At 39.3% G+C, this 18,507-nt stretch overlaps 2 protein-coding genes and 1 non-coding gene across 6 annotated transcripts in view; 1 reads left to right on the top strand and 2 right to left on the bottom strand.

Moving 5' to 3' along the window:
• Nucleotides 1-18,507, top strand: part of ZMAT1 (zinc finger matrin-type 1) — a 51,459-nt gene that overhangs the window by 11,182 nt on the left and 21,770 nt on the right. For 3 of the 4 annotated variants that reach the window (XM_055267964.2, XM_055267967.2, XM_055267965.2), the window contains exon 2: nucleotides 16,799-16,905. In XM_055267964.2, coding sequence (XP_055123939.1) covers nucleotides 16,799-16,905 — 107 coding nt within the window. Of the gene's footprint in view, nucleotides 1-2,197; nucleotides 2,325-16,798; nucleotides 16,906-18,507 lie in introns of those variants that run through there. The other variant, XM_055267968.1, reaches the window with a different exon arrangement.
• Nucleotides 5,118-5,224, bottom strand: LOC129476513 (U6 spliceosomal RNA). The gene has a single exon (XR_008654954.1). It is a non-coding gene; the product is annotated as a U6 spliceosomal RNA (small nuclear RNA).
• Nucleotides 8,661-9,166, bottom strand: LOC134736020 (zinc finger protein 135-like). The gene has a single exon (XM_063634878.1). The coding sequence runs from the start codon at nucleotides 9,131-9,133 to the stop codon at nucleotides 8,723-8,725; it is 411 nt and encodes a 136-aa protein (XP_063490948.1). The 5' UTR covers nucleotides 9,134-9,166; the 3' UTR covers nucleotides 8,661-8,722.

Here is an 18,507-nt window from a genome sequence, read left to right as displayed (position 1 = left end):
TATGGATGAATTGAACCACTCACAGATACTTTGATTTTAATTCAGCATGTATGATTTTGAAAAGCTATGTGTGTGGATGTGATAGAAAACCCTGATTAATAATTATTTTTACATTAGGATTTGTTCCTGAATATTTGAGTAGATATAAACCATTTGACTGAATTAGGAAAGTATGCTACTTAGAAAAAATTTGGATAAATCCTTTTAAGTACATTTTAATTTTTCTTTTTTTTCCTTTATTTTCTCCTTGCAGAACTCACAGTCTACCTTTTAAATACATTGTAAATGTGAATCATCATTCCAATATCTTTTATAATTTCATGTTTTCATGTATTTTAATTTTCAATTACTGAAATCAGAGCATCAACACATTTATTTTATTACACCCATAAACAGAATTTGTCATTGACAATTGTAGACGAATTTATTGCATGTAAAGTCAAAGCTCCATCTCCTGCATCAGGAACAATATTGCTTAAGCTTAAATGTAATAGATCTAGGCCGGGCACAGTGGCTCACACCTGTAGTCCCAGTACATTGGGAGGCAGAGGCAGAGGCAGGCAGATCATTTCAGCCCAGGAGTTTGAGACCAGCCTAGGCAACATGGTGAAACCCTGTCTCTACAAAAAATAAAAAAAATTAGCTGAGCATGGTGGTGTGTGCCTGTAGTCCCAGCTACTTGGGAGGCTGAGGTGGGAGAATTGCTTAGCCCAGGAGGTGGAGGCTGCAGTGAGCCATGATTGTGCCACTGCACTCCAGCCCGAGTAAAGAGTAGGACCTTGTTTCAAAAAAAAAATGTAATAAATCTAAAAGATTATTGTATTCATAGCAAGTTCTAAACTCAAGCTTTAATTCTCTCTAGTTTTGATATACCTCTTCTATTCTTTCCTTCCATTCTGTGCCCACTACCCTTCTTCTGGTTCAATCCTGAAGCCTGAAACTGACCCCTGGTATACCCACTTTAAGTCACTCCTTTCCCCCCGTTGAATGCAGAATTAAGTCCATATGCCCTTGTGAAGCCCATCATGACTTGGCTTTATTCTAAGCTTTCCATTATTGTCGTTCATACTCTTGCCTCCCCTGAAATACTTTTATTCCACTCTTTTTGTTTGAATTTTACACATCTTTTAAAGTTTAGCTCAAAATCAGTTCTACTCCAGAAACCTTTTTTTCCCCCCAAATTCCTCAGCAGGAGCACACTGTACCTTCTTGTGTCTTATAACACTTAGACCATGTTGGTCTTGGGATCATAGTTCTTTTGATACACATCTCATCTTCCTTACTAAATTGTCAATTTCATGAAATTAGGGATTGCATCACGTAGTTTGTCGTCTCCAACATGTGGAACAGTTATGAACAGCATAATGAAAAGAGTCAAGATAATGCAAAGTTAAGTTCCAGCTAAACCAAATGACATGTGACAAGTTATTTTGATTTCACTGAATCCTAATTTTCTATTCTTCAAAATTTTTTAACATTTAGACAAATGTGCCACTTACCTTGCACATTTGTCTTAAGGTCTAAAGGGATAATCTATCATTTTTGACATACAGAGGGCCTTATTAAATGTTTGTTCTTTCTTATCTCTCAAAAATATCTACCATAATACTTTGAAACTAAGCTCAATACATAACAATAAAACTATATGATACCCAGGACACTGAGGGCCTGAACTAGGTAGTGTTATGAATTAAAAGGAAAAGGTAGATGTTGAAAAATGTTATAAGCCAAAATTGATATGAGTCAATAATTTTCTGGGGAGAAGAATGACTGAGATTTTAATTCTAGGAATATTATGCCATTTGATTAAAAAAAAAAGAGACCAAGAACTTGTTTGAGGAAGAGTCAAAGGAAGTAAGTCTAGGCAATGCCATTCTAAATGAAAAATTACAAGAGCACTAGTATTTTCATAGGCTTCATGGAAATGATCTGGAGCCCCAGTCGTGAAAGGGTGTGTTTAAAAAAAAAAAACAGCATTGATATTTATGAACTTGAGTGTCAGTTTCAAACTTGGAGAAGTCTGGAATTAAGGGTTGATCTAGGAGAGAAATAAGTGTTAAATTTTAGGAATTCTTGAACCTTTAATAGTTTCCTTTTGTTTCCTTAAAATAAATGGTTCATCTATAATAAGTTATATTGTAATCAAAGAGTAATATTTACTTACTTTCTTTTTAATTTTTACTTTTCTTTTTTTTTTTTTGAGATGGAGTCTTGCTCTGTCACCAGGCTGGAGTGCAGTGGCGCAATCTCAGCTCACTGCAGCCTCCACCTCCCAGGTTCAAGCGATTCCCCTGCCTCAGCCTCCCAAATAGCTGGGACTACAGGCGTGCAAGAACACGCCCAGCTAATTTGTTTTTGTGTGTGTGTATTTTAGTAGAGATGGGGTTTCACCATGTTGGCCAAGATGGGTCAATCTCTTGACCTTGTGATCCACCCACCTTGGCTTCCCAAAGTGCTGGGATTACAGGCATGAGCCACCATGCCCAGCCTTTACTTTTCATGGGTACATAGTAGGTGTATATATTTGTAGGATACATGAGATGTTTTGATACAGGCGTGCAGTGTGAAATAAGCACATCATGAATAATGGGGTATCCATCCCCTAATCTATCCATTGAGTTTCAAACAACCCAATTACTGTTTACATTATTTAAAAATATATGGTTATTACTGACAATAGGCACCTTGTTTTGCTATCAAATAACTAGGCTTATTCATTCTGTTTATTTTGTGCCCATTAACCATCTCTACCTCCCCACCAACCCCCCACTACCATTCCCAGCCTCTGGTAACTATCCTTCTAATCTGTATGTCTGTGAATTCAGTTGTTTTGATTTTTAGATCCCACAAATAAGTGAGAATATGCAATATTTGTCTTTCTGTGCCTGGTTTATTTCACTTAACATAATCTCCGGTTCCATTCATGATGTTGCAAATGGCTGAATCTCATTCATTTTATGGCTGAATAGTACTCCATTGTGTATATGTACCACATTTTCTTTATCCATTCATCTGTTGGTGGACACTTCGGTTGCTTCCAAATCTTAGTTATTGTAAACAGTGCCGCAACAAATATAGCAGTGCAGATATCTCTTTGATACACTGATTTCCTCTCTTTGGGGTAAATACCCAGTGGTGAGATTGCTGAATCATATGGTAGCTCAATTTAGTTTTTTGAGGAACCTCCAAACTGGTCTCCTTAGTAGTTGTACTAATTTACATTCCCACCAACAGTGTATCAGGATTCCCTTTTCTCCACATCCTTGCCAGCATTTGCTATTGCCTGTCTTTTAGATATAAGCCATTTTAACAGGTGAGATGTTATTTCATTGTAGCTTTGATTTGCATTTTACTGATGATTAATTACGTTGAACACCTTTTCATATGCATGTTTGCCATTTGTATGTCTTGTTTTGAGTGCTGTCTATGCAAATCATTTGCCCATGTTTTGATTGGATTATTAGATGTTTTTTCCATTGGAGTTCTTTGAGTTCCTTCTATATTCTGGTTACTAATCTTTTGTCAGATGGGTGGTTTGAAAATATTTTCTCCCATTCTGTGAATTGTCTCTTCACTTTGTTGATTATATCCTTTGCTGTGCAGAAGCTTTTTAACTTGATATGATCTCATTTGTCCATTTTTATGTTGTTGCCTGTGCTTGTGGGGTATTGCTCAAGAAATTTTTGCCAAGACCAGTGTCCTGGAGATTTTCGTCAATGTTTTCTTGTAGTAATTTTATGGTTTGAGGTCTTACATTTAAGTCTTTAATGCATTTTGATTTTAATTTTGTATATAGAGATAGGGGTCTAGCTGCATTTTTCTGCATATGGATATCCAATTTTCCCAGCACTGTTTATTGATGAGATTATCTTTCCCCAGATTATGTTCTTGGAACCTTTCTCAAAAATGAGGTCACTGTAGGTGTGTGGATTTGTTTCTGGGTTCTCTATTCTGTTCCACTGGTCTGTGTGTCTGCTTTTATGCCAGTACCACAGTGTTTTGGTTGCTTTAGCTCTGTAGTATAATTTGAAGTCAGGTAATGGAGGAACAATTCCTCCAGTTTTGTTCTTTTTACTTAGGATAACTTTGGCTATTCTGGGTCTTTTGTAATTCCATATAAATTTTGAGATTTTTTTCTATCTCTGTGAAGAATGTCATTGGTGTTTTGATAGGGATTGCTTTGAATCTGTAGATTGCTTTGGGTCCTATGGAGATTTTAACAATATTGATTCTTCCAATCCATGAACATGGAATATTTTTCTATTTTTTGGTGTCCTCTTCAATATCATTCATCAGTGTTTTACAGTTTTCATTATAGAGATCTTGCATTTCTTTGCTTAAGTTAATGCCTAGGTATTTAATTTTATGTGTGGCTATTGTAAATTGGATTACTTTTTAAAATTTTTTAAATTTTACTTTAAATTCCAGAATACAAGTACAGAACATGTAGGTTTGTTACATAGGTATATATGTGCCATAGTTTGCTGGACCTATCAACCCATAATCTAGGTTTTAAGCCCTGCATGTATTAGCTATTTGCCCTAATGCTCTCCCTCCTTTCGCCCCCACCCGCCAACTGGCCCCAGTGTGTGTTATTCCCCTCACTGTGTCCATGTGTTCTCATTATTCAACTCCCACTTATGAGTGAGAAATGCGGTGTTTGGTTTTCTGTTCATGTGTTAGTTTGCTGAGAATTATGGCTTCCAGCTTCATCCATGTCCCTGCAGAGAACATGATCTCATTCCTTTTTGTGGCTGCATAGTATTCCACGGTGTATATGTACCACATTTTCTTTATCCAGTCTATCATTGATGGGCATTTGGGTTGGTTCCATGTCTTTGATGTTGTAAATAGTGCTGCAATAAACATACATGTGCATGTGTCTTTATAGCAGAATGATTTATAATCCTTTGGCTATATATCCAGTAATGGGATTTCTGGGTCAAATGGTATTTCTCATTCTAGGTCCTTGAGAATCACTACACTGTCTTCCACAATGGTTGAAATAATTTGCATTCCCACCAATAGTGTAATAGTGTTCCTATTTCTCCACAGCCTTGCCACCATCTGTTGTTTCTTGACTTTTTAGTAATCACCATTATGACTGGCATGAGATAAAAACTATGGAATGCTTCATGAATTTGTGTGTCATCCATGTGCAGGGGCCATGCTAATTTTCTCTGTATCATTCCAATTTTAGTATATGTGCTGTTGAAGTAAGCATTTGAATTATTTTTTAATTTCTTTTTCAGATTGTTCATTGTTGGCATATAGAAATGCTAGTCCTTTTTGTGTGTTGATTTTGTTTCCTGAAAATTTACTGATTTTGTTTATCAGTTCTAATAGTTTTCTTGTGGAGACTGTAGGTTTTCCCAAATATAAGATCATATCATCATCTGCAAACAAGGATAATTTGACTTCTTCCTTTCCCATTTGGATGCCCTTTATACCTTTTTTTTTTTTTGTCTGATTGCTCTAGCTAGGACTTCTAGTACTATGCTGAATAACAGTTTTGACACCGAGCATCCTTGTCAAGTTCCAGATCTTAGAGGAAAACCTTTCAGTTTTTCCCCATTCATTGCAATACTAGCTGTGGGTCTGTTGTATATGGCTTTTATTATGTTGAAGTATGTTCCTTCTATCCCCAGTTTTGTGAGGGTTTTTATCACAAAGGAATGTTGAATTATGTCAAATGCTTTGTCAGCATCAATTGAATGGATCATATGGTTTTTAATCCTTTATTCTATTAATATGATGTATCTCATTGATTAATTTGTATATGTTGAACCATCCTTGCATCCCAGGAAAAACATCCTACTAGGTCACGATGAATGATCATTCTAATGTAGTGCTGAATTCTGTTTGCTACTATTTTGTTGAGAACTTTTGCATCAATATTCATCAGAGATCTTGGCCTGTAGTTTTCTTTTTTGGATGTCTCTTTGTCTGGTTTTGGTATCAGGGTAATACTGGCATCATAGAATGAGTTTGGAAGTATTGCTTCCTCCTCTATTTTTCAGAATAGTTTTAGTAGGATTGGTCTTAGTTCTTTAAATGTTTGCTAGAATTTAGCAGTTAGGTCCCAGGCTTTTCTTTACTGAGAATTTTATTTTATTATGGCTTCTATCTCATTACTTGTTGTTGGCCTGAATGGTTTTGGATTTCTTCCTGGTTCAATGTCAGTAAGCTGTATCTATCAAGGAATTTGTCCATTTCCTTTAGATTTTCCAAATTACTGGCATATAGTTGCTCATGGTAGACACTAATGATCCTTTGAATTTCTGCAGTATCGGTTGTAATGTCTCCTTTTTCATTTCTGATTTGATATATTTGGATCTTCTTGCTTTTTTTCTAGGTAGTCTGGCTAACAGTTTGTCAATTTTGTTTAACTTTTCAAAAAAACCCAGCTTTTTGTTTCATTGATCTTTTGTATTTTTAATTTCAATTTCATTTATTTCTGCTTGATATTTATTATTTCTTTTGTTCTACTAATTTAGGGGTTGTTTTGCTGTTTTTTTCTAGTTCTTTAAAATCCATCATTTGATTATTTATTTGAAGTTTTTCTAAACTCTTTTTAAATGTAGAGACTTATAGCTATAAACTTCCCTCTGAGTACTGCTTTTGCTGTATTCCATAGGTTTTGGCATGTTGTGTTTCTATTGTTATTTGTTTCAAGAAATTTTTCAATATCCTTCTTAATTTCTTCATTGAACCACTGGTTATTCAGGAGAATATTGTTTAATTTCCATGTATTTGTATAGTTTTCAAAATTCCTATTATTATTGATTTCTAGTTTTATTCCATTGTGGTTCGAGAAGATGCTTGATATTATTTCAGTTTTTTTGAGTGTTTTAAGAGTTGTTTTGTGACCTAACATATGGTCTATTCTTGAGAAAGACCTTTGTGCTAAGGAAAAGAATGTGTATTCTGCAGTTGTTACATGACATGTTCTGTAACTATCTGTTAGATCCATTTCGTCTGTAGTGCAGATTACATCTGCTGTTTCTTTGTTGACTTTCTGTCTGGAAGATCTTTCTAAAGCTGAAAGTGGGGTGTTGAAGTCTCCAGCTGTTATTGTATTGGGGCCTATCTCTTTCACTTGAGTAATATTTCCTTTATATATCTGGGCACTGCAGTGTTGGGTGCATATCTATTTAAAATTGTTATGTCCTCCCTCTGGTTGAACTGACCCCTTTATCATCATATAATGTCCTTCTTTGTCTCTTCTTACAGTTTTGGTCTTGAAATCTATTTTCTCTGATCTAAGTATAGTGACTCCTGTTCTGTTTTAGTTTCATTGGCATGGAATGTCTATTTCTATCCTTTCATTTTCAGTCTATGTGTCTGTATAGGTGAAGTATGTTTCCTCTAGGCAACAGATTGGTGGGTCTTGTTTTATCATCCATTCAGTTAGTCAGTGTCTTTTGATTGGGAAGTTTAGTCCATTTACCTTCAGTATTATTATTGATAAGTAAGGACCTAGTTCTTCCCTTGTGATTTTTGTTTCCTGGTTGTTTTGTGGTCTTCTCTTCCTTCTTTCTTTCATTTCTGTCTTCCTCTAGTGAAGATGATTTTCTCTGATAATATGATTTAATTTCTTGCTTTTTATTTTTAGTGTATCTATTGTATGTTTTTTGGTTTGAGATTCCCATGAGGCTTGCAGATACCTTCTCATAACTTATAACCCATTATTTTAAACTGCTAACAACTTAACACTATTTACATAAATAAACAAGCAAAAAGAAAACTAATAAAAACTCACCTTAACTTCATCCCCCCACTTTTTTTTTCTAACATGAATTTGCTATTGCTTATAAGATGATGGCTTAACAAAGGAACAATCTCCCTTTTTGTAAAACAAATATCTGTGTTTCTAACGTGAGTTCTGCAGAGAAATATAGAGGGAGAACAGAGCAGCAAAAGCCATCTCAAAATCAGTGAGACTCTATGGAAGCAGCTTTACATTTTGAGTCTTCCCATACAAAGCTTTCCAATCTCATTGCATATAAAGATTAATTGCAAAAATAATGCAGGGATATCTAAAAACCTGTTTATAGTACACTGATACTTTGTCATATGGAATTCCAATCTGTGACTGGCTGCCATGTGCCCTGATCAAACAATATACACACAAACCAGACAGCTTTTTACTGAGACGGTCAGTATCCATAGTGATTCCATAAAAATGCCACTCTCATTTCTGGAACACTCTGCCATATTGTCATTTGGGAATGAATATCAGAGTCAACCTGCACCATTCATAAGCACTTTCCCCCCAAAAAATGTAATGTGCAATAATGGCAAATTCTGACTTCATTATATGAAAGGCATTTGTTGGGTTTCTCACCAATTTGAGCATCTCTGGTTTGGAATACAATGAATCCTTGGACAAAAGCTTTCCCTGAATCCACTACACTTGTTCCATTTCTTTTTTGTAGGTTCTATAATGTAGCACTAATGGGCGTTTGAGGCTGAAGGTCCTAAGGGTTGATTATCTCCACATTTCCCTACTATTTGGATGCAGGGATGGATGACCTAGAGCTTGCTGGTCCCATGGTCATTTCCCATCAGTGTGGACTCTCTGAGGGTGTCTGAGGGGAGTGCTGTGTGAAAAGGCTTGTGTGTGAATATACGTTTCTCATGTGTATGATTGGGTCAAATCTAGAAAGGGATGAGCTATGGCTTAAGGTCTTCCTATGTCCGTAGCACATGTGGAATGGGTTTATCCAGTGTGAGTTCTCTGGTGCTTGGTAAGGGAGGAGCTGTGTGTAAAGGCCTTTCCACAGTCCCTGCACACATATGGCTTATCTCCTGTGTGGATCCTCCGGTGCTGAGTGAGGTGGGTGCTCTGCCTAAAGGACTTTCCACAATCGTGACACTCATAGGGCTTTTCCCCAGTGTGCGTCCTTTCGTGCTGGCTGAGCAAGGAGCTGTGGCTGAAGGATTTCCCACACTCATTGCACCCATAGGGCTTTTCCTTGGTGTGAATCCTCTGGTGTTCGATGAGAAGGGAGCTCTGGCTGAAGGCTCTGCCACACTGGTTACATTCATAGGGTTTCTCTCCTATGTGGATCCTCTGATGCTGAATGAGGGGAGAGCAAGCTGGCTGAAGACTCTGCCATACTGGTTGCATTTGTAGGGCTTCTCCCCAGTGTGGATTCGCTGATGTTTGGTGAGGGACGAGCTGTGACTGATTGCCTTGCTGCAGTCATTGCATTCATAGGGCTTCTCCCCTGTGTGGATTCGCTGGTGTTGGGTGAGGTGACTTTTTAACTTTTTATCGTTTTTACTTATATCTTACTGTACTATGTCTTGAAAAGTTGTAGTTATTCTTTTTGATTGGTTCATTATTCAGTCTTTCTACTTAGGATAAGAGTAGTTTATACACCTCTGTTACAGTATTATAATATTCTGTGGTTTTCTGTGTATTTACTATTACTAGTGAGTTTTGTAACTTCAGGTGATTATTTATTACTCATTAATGTCCCTTTCTTTCTGTTGAAGTACTCCATTTAGCATTTCTTTTAGCACAGGTCTGGTATTGATGAAATCCCTCAGCTTTTGTTTGTCTTGGAAAGTACTTCTCCTTCATGTTTAGGGATATTTTCACTGAATATACTATTCTAGGGTAAAAGGGTTTTTTTTTCTTTAGCATTTAAATATATGATGCCACTGTCTTCTATCCTGTAAGGTTTCCATTGAAAAGTCTGCTGCCTGACATATTGGAGCTCCATTGTATGTTATTTGTTTCTTTTCTCTTGCTGGTTTTAGGATCCTTTCTTTATTCTTGACCTTTGGGTACTTGATTATTAAATGCCTTGGGGTAGTCTTCTTTGAATTAAATCTGCTTGGTGTTCTATAATGTTCTTGTACTTGGATATTGATATCTTTATCTAGATTTCAGAAGTTCTCATTATTATCCCTTCGAATAAACTTCCTACCTTATTTCTTTCTCTACCTCCTCTTTCAGGCCAACAACTCATAAATTTGCCTTTTTCAGTCTATTTTCTAGTTCCTGTAGGTGTGTGTCGTTGTTTTGTATTCTTTTTTCTTTTGTCTCCTCTGTATATTTTCAGGTAGCCTATCTTCAAGCTCACTAATTCTTTCTTCTGCTTTATCCGTTCTGCTATTAAAGGACTCTGATTCATTCTTCAGTATGCTAGTTGATTTTTCAGCTCCAGTATTTCTGCCTGATTCTTTTTAATTATTTCAATCTCTTTGTTAAATTTATCTGATACAATTCTGAATTCCTTCTCTCTGTTATCTTGAATTTCTTTGAGTTTCCTCAACACAGCTACTTTGAATTCTCTCTGTGAAAGTCTCTGTTTCTCCAGGATTGGTCCCTGGTGCCTTTTTTTTTTTTTTTTTTTTTTTGAGATGGAGTCTCGCTCTGTCGCCCAGGCTGGAGCGCAGTGGCGCAATCTCGGCTCACTGCAAGCTCCGCCTCCCGGGTTCACGCCATTCTCCTGCCTCAGCCTCTCCGAGTAGCTGGGACTACAGGCGCCCGCCACCACGCCCGGCTAATTTTTTGTATTTTTAGTAGAGACAGGGTTTCACTGTGGTCTTGATCTCCTGACCTCGTGATCCGCCCGCCTCAGCCTCCCAAAGTGCTAGGATTACAAGTGTGAGCCACCGCGCCCGGCCCCTGGTGCCTTTTTAAGTTTATTTGGTGAGGTCATGTTTTTTGGAATCGTGTTGATGCTAGTAGATGTTCTTCGGTGTCTGGGCATCAAAGAGTTAGGCATTTAATGTAGTCTTCACTGTCTGGGCTTATTTGTAGCTGTCCTTCTTGGGAAGGCTTACCAGATATTTGAAAGGACCTGGGTGTTGTGATCTAAGCTGTGTCTTCTTTCTGGGGCACCCAGGCCCTGTAACACTGTGGTTCTCGCAGACTCATAGAGGTGCTGCCCTGATGGTCTTGAACATGATCTGGGAGAATTCTCTATATGACCAGGCAGATGGTCTTGAACATGATCTGGGAGAATTCTCTATATGACCAGGCAGATAATCTTTTTCTCTTCCCTTACTTTCTCCCAAACTTACAGAGTCTGTCTGTTCTGAGTCACCTAAATCAGGGGATGGATTGACAGAAGCATCCCTGTGGCCACCACCACTGTGACTATGCTGGGTCACATCTGAAGCCAGCACAGAGCTGAGTCTTGCCTAAGGCCCATTGTAACCACTCCCTTACTACTGCCTATGTTTTCTCAAGGCCCTGGGGCTCTACAATCCACAAGTAGCAAAGCCAGCCAGGCCTGTGTCCTTCCTTTCAGGGCGGCAAGGTCCCCTGATCTCTGGGTGAGTCTAGAAGTGTTGTCTGGGAGTCAGAGACTAGAGTTAAAAAAACCTTAGAAGTCTACCTGGTATTCTATTGTATTGCAGCTGAGCTGGTACTCAAACCACAAGACTCAGTCTTTCTTATCCTTCCTTCACTTTCCAAAAGCAGAGCCTCACCCCATAGCCACGGCCGCCCCTGGCCACAAGGCAAGGTGTACTGCCAGATTACCACTGGTGTTCCCTTAAGCAGGGGCTCGTAAGTGCACTTGTGGTGAATGCTGCCTGGCTTGGGACTCACATTTCAGCACTGGGAGCTTGCCTCTGGCCCAGGGCAGTCCCAGAAATGCTGTCCAACAGTCAACTCTAGAATCAGGGACCCCAGGAGCCTGCTTGATGCTCTACCCCACTGTGGTGGTGTTGGTACCTAAGGGGCAAGACAAAGTCCTCTTTACTTTTCCCTCTGCTTTTCTAAAGGAGAAGGAGTTTTGCCCCATAGCACCACAGCTGGTAATTTGCTGAGCCCCACCTGAAGCCAGCACGTGTCAGAGGCTCAACAAAGCCCTCAAGGTAGTTCCTGGGTATCACTGCTGGTTATTCAGGTCCCAAGGGCTCTTCAGTTAGCAGATGATGAATGCTGTAAGGATTGGGTCCTTTCCTTCAAGTCAGGGAATACCCTTCTGGCTCAGGATGTGTCTTGAAATGTCATTTGGGAGCTATGGCCTGGAACAGGGTCCTCACAGCTCTCACTGGTGCCCTATCCTTGTGTGGCTGAGCTGGTAACCAAGATGCAAGGCAAAGTCCTCTCCTCTCTTACCTCTCCTCTCCTCAAGCTGAAGGAAGAGGTCTCTTTTGGAGCCTCAAACCATGCAGCCTGGGATTAAGGGAGGGGTGATTTCAGCCCTTCCTTGGCTGCCCCAGCTGGTGTCTCAGTATGTCATGTGCCCCGCCCCCTCACCCCAGTCCACTGTCTCTGGGCCTAGTTCAGCCCTAGGACTCGCCTATGAATTGCAGTACTTATGGCCTAGACTGCCTTTCAGGTTTACTTAGAGACTGAGAGCACTTTGGCCCTCAGAGGTAAGGTTTGTGGGCACTCAACTTTGAACCACTGGGATCAACAACTCCTCTGGCTAGAGCTGGTTTAAATGCTCCTTCCCTGGTTGGGTACCAGCTGAGTTTGGTCTGGTTTTCCTTTCTGCTCTAACAGGACAGCACCGAGTTCATTGCATAACAATTGCTGTGTTCTCCCTTCCAGCATCCAGAAATGCTCTCTGCACCAGGCTGCAGCTGCAGGGATTGGGGAGGGGTGGCATCAGCTATTCAGGACCTTTTTTTTTTTTCTATCTCTTAAGTGCCTCTTTCAGTGATCTGAAGTTAAAATTGGGTGCTTTGAGCTCTCACCTGATTTTTGGTTCTTGTGAAGGTGCTTTTTTCTGTGTAGATAGTTGTTAACTTGGTGTCCTTGTGGGGTTGGGGGACAATCGGTAGAGCTTTCTATTCTGCCATCTTGCTCTGCCTTCTATATTTACTTATTCTTATTAAAGATTTTAATGAATGGGTTCAAGATGATACCACTATGCTCAATTTGCACATAGTAGTTAATCCTGAAAAAGGGAAGTCATGAAATGCATTTTAATCAACTTCTTTACATTGCTGATGTTAGAATCAAAGATAAATCATATATTCTAAAATAATCTCAAAAATAATTGAGGTGATACTATATGTAATAGAGATAAATTTGTAACTATTCATTGTTATTTTTTACACATTTCTAGTTACATTTATTCTTGAGTATGCACTTTTAAAAGTAAGCCTTTATAGTCCATGTAATGGTATTGAAAATTAGGTGAAGATATCTAACATAACTTTTAAAATAAATATCTTCAACGGTTTCTATCTAATATAGGTATAGTTATTCCTGCTCTGTTTTAGTTTTTCCTTTTCATATTTTTCTTGTTTTCTCCTCTTACTGTATATTTTCAAATAGCTTATCTTTGAGTTCATAGATTATTTCTTTTGCCTGATTAATTCTAAGGTTGATGCTATTGCATTTTTCATTTCATTCATTGTATTTTTAAGCTCCTGAATTTATTTGATACTTTTAAAATATAATTTCAGCCCCTCTGTTAAATGTCTAATTTGGTCATTTATTATTTTCTTTTATTTCATTAAATTCCCTATTTTTTTGAAGTTTATTGAGATTTCTGAAAACAGTTATTTTGAATCTTTGTCAGACAGTTTGTATAGAGGTCAGCTACTAAGAAATTGTGTTCTTGTGGTGGTGGTATGTCTCTTGGTTTTTCATGTTTCTCATTGCCTTACATTAATGTCTGCACATTTAAAGAAATGTAAGGACTTATTCCAATTTTTGCAGACTTAATTTTTCTGGGAAAGCCCTTCACCAGTCAGCCCATCCAGAGATTCCTGGGCAGGCCATCTGGTATGATCCCTGATGTGCTTGTTGCTGGAGTCCTTGGGCAGGCTGGCTGGCTAACTGGGTCAGCAGATGGGTGGGCCTGGTATCTGGGTCTTCAGGGTTGGGCCTGAAGCCTGAATCCACTGGGGTGGACCTGTTGATTGGGTCTTGAGGAATGGGCCTAAAGCCTGTGTCCATGAGGGCAGGCCTGGAGCCTGTATCCACAGGAGCCAGCCTGAAGCCTGGTCCACAGGGGCTCACCTGGTGCTGGGGTAGGCCTTGAACCTGAGTCTATAGGGGATGGCTGAACACTGGATGGGCCTGACACCTAGGTCCACTGGCATGGGCCTGGAGCTTGAGTCCATGGAGGCTAGCCTAGCACTGGGGTGTCTTGGATTATTGAAATGATCACTGAGGTGCCTGGTTCCTGGGATCACTGAGATAGACCTGGAGCCTGAGTCTGCAGGGTGGTCTTGGAGCCTCAGTCCAAGGGGTCCTGCCTGGTACTGGGGTCTACAGGAGTGGGCATGGACCCTGGGTCTTCTAGAATAAGCCTGGAGCCTGGGTCCTCTGGAGCCTGGGGCCTGGTGCTGGGACCAGTGTGGAACCTGTAACCAGAGTCTCATCTGGAGTCCAGGGTTGTGGATGCTAGCCCAATGCCTGGAGCTACTGGGGCTGCCCTGGAGCCTGAGTCTGCAGAAGCAAGCCTGGAGGCTGGGTGTGCAAGGGCTAGCTTAGAGGCTAGGTCCCTGGGGCCTAATGTGGGTCTTGGAGCCACAGGGCCAGCTTAGGACCTGGGCACACAGGGATGGTCCTGGCATCTGGGTCCACAGGGGCAAGCCCAGCACTGTGGTCTACTGGAACTGGCCTGGGCCCTGGGTCTGCTGGAACACTGAGATGCAGGAGCTCCAGTAAGGGCTACAGGAGCCAGCCTGGAGGGCAGGGCTGTGGGATCCTGCCTGGTTCTGGGGTGGGCCTGGAGGCTGAGTCTGTGGGTACCAGCCTCTTGGGGCCTATATTAGCTCCCTTCAGGGGCTGGCCTGGAGGCTGAGTCTGCAGGTGCCAGCCTTATGACTAGGGCTGTGGGAGTTGGCCGGGTGCTGGGGCTGACCCTGGCCTAAAGCCAGGAGCCTTGGGAGCTAGTCCAATGCTGGAGATGGTCGAGGGCATGGTACTGCTGAGGTTGGCCTGATGTTAGGGTAACCTGGAAACCAAGTCTACTGTGCAGGCCTGGAGCTTGGGGTTGAATGATTCAGCTTGGCACTGGAGCAGGCCTGGAGGCTGAGTCCACTCGTACTGTCCTGAAGTCTGGGGCTATGGGGGCCTTCCTAGCACTGGATATTACTGGGGTGGTTCCAGTTTTGGAGTTGGAATCAAAGTTCGGTGCTCACTTCCCTCTCCTTCTCTCACACAGAGGGTATCTCTCTCCACTCTATGCTGGGCTTGGTAGAGGGCTGATGCTGATAGCGTAAAACTCTCTTTCCTACCTTCTTGAACGCACCTTATTTCTGTGCTACACCCAGGTGCTGATATAATCTCCTACATATTTGTTTTGTTTTTTTAGTTTTTTGGCTCTTGTGAAGATATTTTCATTTGTGGATAGTTATTTTAATTGATGTTTCTGTAGAGAGATGAGTGCTGAAGAGTCCTATTCCACCATCTTGATGATGTCCGTCCTAATGGTTTTTTAATTAGAAAGTCCTGCATGCTTTTCTGCAAAAATTAAGACAGTTGTACAGAGAGTTAAACATTAAGTTGTCTCTCCTTGTTCCTTTTCTAGGCCCACTTACCAGAGTTAACCATTTTTAAATTCAGTTTATTTTATTCCAGATTTTTCTGTGCATATATGTGCATATGTTTAATTTTTGTTAGTATTGGATTGGATGTATTGTATTTGTTCTATAGCTTTTTATTCATTTAATAAGCAATTGGCATCTCTCTGTGAAAGCATGTGGTACCAACTTATTCATTTTGATAGCCAAATAACAATGAGAATTTTGATGTTTGTGACTCATACTGTATAAAAAATGGATAAACTTTGGCAGAATACATTGTAGTTCTTAAGAATTTTAGATGACACTATAGACCTCAAGTGTAAATGCAGAAAGTTTTGGCATGTGTTATTTATTACAGTGAGAAACACTTTAGCATACATTTCTAGATATGTATACGAACATTACATTATAGCTTTGAGGGGCTTGTGTGAGACTTGTTTGGCCACATTAGTAGGCTAGTGTTTGTACAATGATGAAGGATGTTTGCCCACTATGGGCAAAGATAGTTTGTGGTTCCTTGTGATTTCTAGATAACATTGAAGGCATAGCTTCATGTTTCTTGGACCTATAAAATGAGAGTGGTAAAAATCTCTTGATTCTTAACGAGAATCCTGTGACAAATGACAGTCCTAAAACAAAGCATTTCTTAGGATTGTCTGCTGTTAAACACAAAATATCAAGCCTGTTTTTTGTTTGTTTGGTTGTTTTTCAGGTTTGTTTTTTGTTTGTTTGTTTATTTGAAACAGTGTCTTGCTGTCGCCCAGGCTGGAAGACACAATCATAGCTCACTGCAGCCTTGACCTCCTGGGCTCAAGTGATCATCTCAGCCTCTGGAGTAGCTAGGACCACAGGCGCGTGCCACCATGCCCAGCTAATTTTTATTTCTATTTTTTTTAGAGATTGTGTCCCAGGCTGGTCTCAAACTCCTGACCTCAAGTGGTCCTCCTACCTCAGCTTCCCAAAGTGCTGGGATTACAGGCATGAGCCACCACACCTGGCCAAGCCTGGGTTTTTAAATCCAGCCTTTAATTACTGGTGTCCCAAGTCATTCCATGAAGCTCATGAAGTTACTGGTGCCCCCATAATGATTCCTTTAGAATGCCATTGCCTAGACTTATCATACTAAATAAATAACTCTTGCCATATCTGACATTAGAGGGATACTTAGTATGTGCATATTAAATTGCACACTCGAACAAAAAGCTGTTACTGTAGCCTCACAAGCACTCAAATTTGAAGTGTCATATGAAATCATATATAGTTGAGGAATGAAAAATGATACCTCTAAATATTTATTAATGTGATATATTTGTCTTCCCTTTTTTATTCACAGATGCCATTTGGAATGAACAGGAAAAGGCTGAACTTTTTACAGATAAGTTTTGTCAAGTATGTGGAGTGATGCTACAGTTTGAATCACAAAGAATTTCACATTATGAGGTAGGTTAAAAATAATGGAAATAGGGTCTAAAGCAGGTTTTTAAATGTAGCAAGTAAACTTCCTGTAAGTCATCTTACTTGATTCTTATGAGAATCCTGTGAAAAAGGTAGTATTATTTTCCTTTGACGGATGAGGAGATTGGCTCAGAAAGGGACAGTAATATACTACTTTAAGTTCGGGGAATTCAGATTTAAACTCAGTCTTTTTACTCCAAAGCTTGTTTTCTTCTCTTCACACCACTCCCTTTGCATCCATCAAGCCATCTACCCTTGTATTAAATATAAGTGAGGCATTATGAAGCTTGCATAGGAAACTACTAATGTGAATCAAGGGATATTATGTAGAACTCCCAGAGTCTTCCTTTACAGCAAATAAAGACTATAAAAACAAAATGAACCAGTCTTGCACTTGATTGAACCACGTGTTTTTAGACACAGGAATGTAGAATCCTAGAGCTAAAAGAGAGAATGTTTAATGTCCTTACTCTCTTAGTTTATAGATTAGAAAACTGAGACCAAGAGGGTTAATACTTCTCCATGGCTAGTCACTGGTGTGACTAAGCCTAAAAATGATTTCTTCTGATTTCATATCCGGTGTTCTTTCCCTTCATTTGGTGTTGCTTCATGTTTCTACATCATCTAATGAGCTGTTGGATTTCTTTCATATCTGGTATCTAGGTTACCAAAAATACTAGATACATTCAATTAAAACTAATGTAATGCCAGTTCTACTTTTTTAAACATCTCATCTTGTTCTTCCCATTGCTAATCTTATTGGTAATTATATTTTAGTCCTAATGTTGGTTGAAATTAATTTACTATAATTACAGATAGGGAAATTGTGTGACTGTGGATTGAGAGGAGGTAGGGTTAAGTCTTAATTCCACCGTTGACTAGTTACATAAGCTTTGGCAAGTCACTTTACCTTTCTGAGCATGTTTCTTGGACCTGTAAAATGAGAGTGGTGAAAACCTCTTACTATACTTGTGAGAATTAAGTGAAATCAAATGTATGAGAGTGCCTAGCACATCTTTAGACTCCATAGATCAAAGATTTAGAATTAGTAACAGAGACAGACAGTCCAGGGGCTCTGTGATAACTACAATTTATCCATTTGGACCATTTTAATTTATATTGGAAAAACAGCTTTTTATGGAATCATAAAGTACTATTCAGTCTAGAAAATAGGCAAAAATACAAGAAAATGAATATAAATTATAATTCTATCACTTGTAGTTAACCATTATTGAATTTCTCTTTTGCTTCTGTGATTCCAGTATGATTTCTGAACACACACACACACATATACACATGCATTTTTACAAAAAAGATATACAGACTCTCTCAGTATTGTAAAATATAACAGTATTGCAGAAGTTTTGAATTTTAATGAGGTTGTATTTATTAATATTTCTTTTGTGTCTGTGCTTATGTGTTTAATAAACCATTCTATGCACTTTTGTCATATACTTTCCTCTATTTTCTTCTAAAACTTTGAAGATTTATTTATTATTTTATAATCCATCTGGTATTGATTTTCGTGTATGGAGGGTGACAACAGGTTTTTCATATGGATAGCCAGTTGTTCCAGCACTATTTATT

Source organism: Symphalangus syndactylus, chromosome X, assembly GCF_028878055.3.
Source record: "Symphalangus syndactylus isolate Jambi chromosome X, NHGRI_mSymSyn1-v2.1_pri, whole genome shotgun sequence".
NCBI lineage: Eukaryota > Metazoa > Chordata > Mammalia > Primates > Hylobatidae > Symphalangus > Symphalangus syndactylus.
Note: the sequence above shows the minus strand (reverse complement) of the source record. Positions and strands in the feature narration are given on the sequence as shown.

Bases quoted from the DNA above. Each gene is read 5' to 3' on its own strand.
- LOC134736020 (XM_063634878.1), bottom strand. From the start codon at position 9,133: ATGCAACCAGTATGGCAGAGTCTTCAGCCAGCTTGCTCTCCCCTCATT.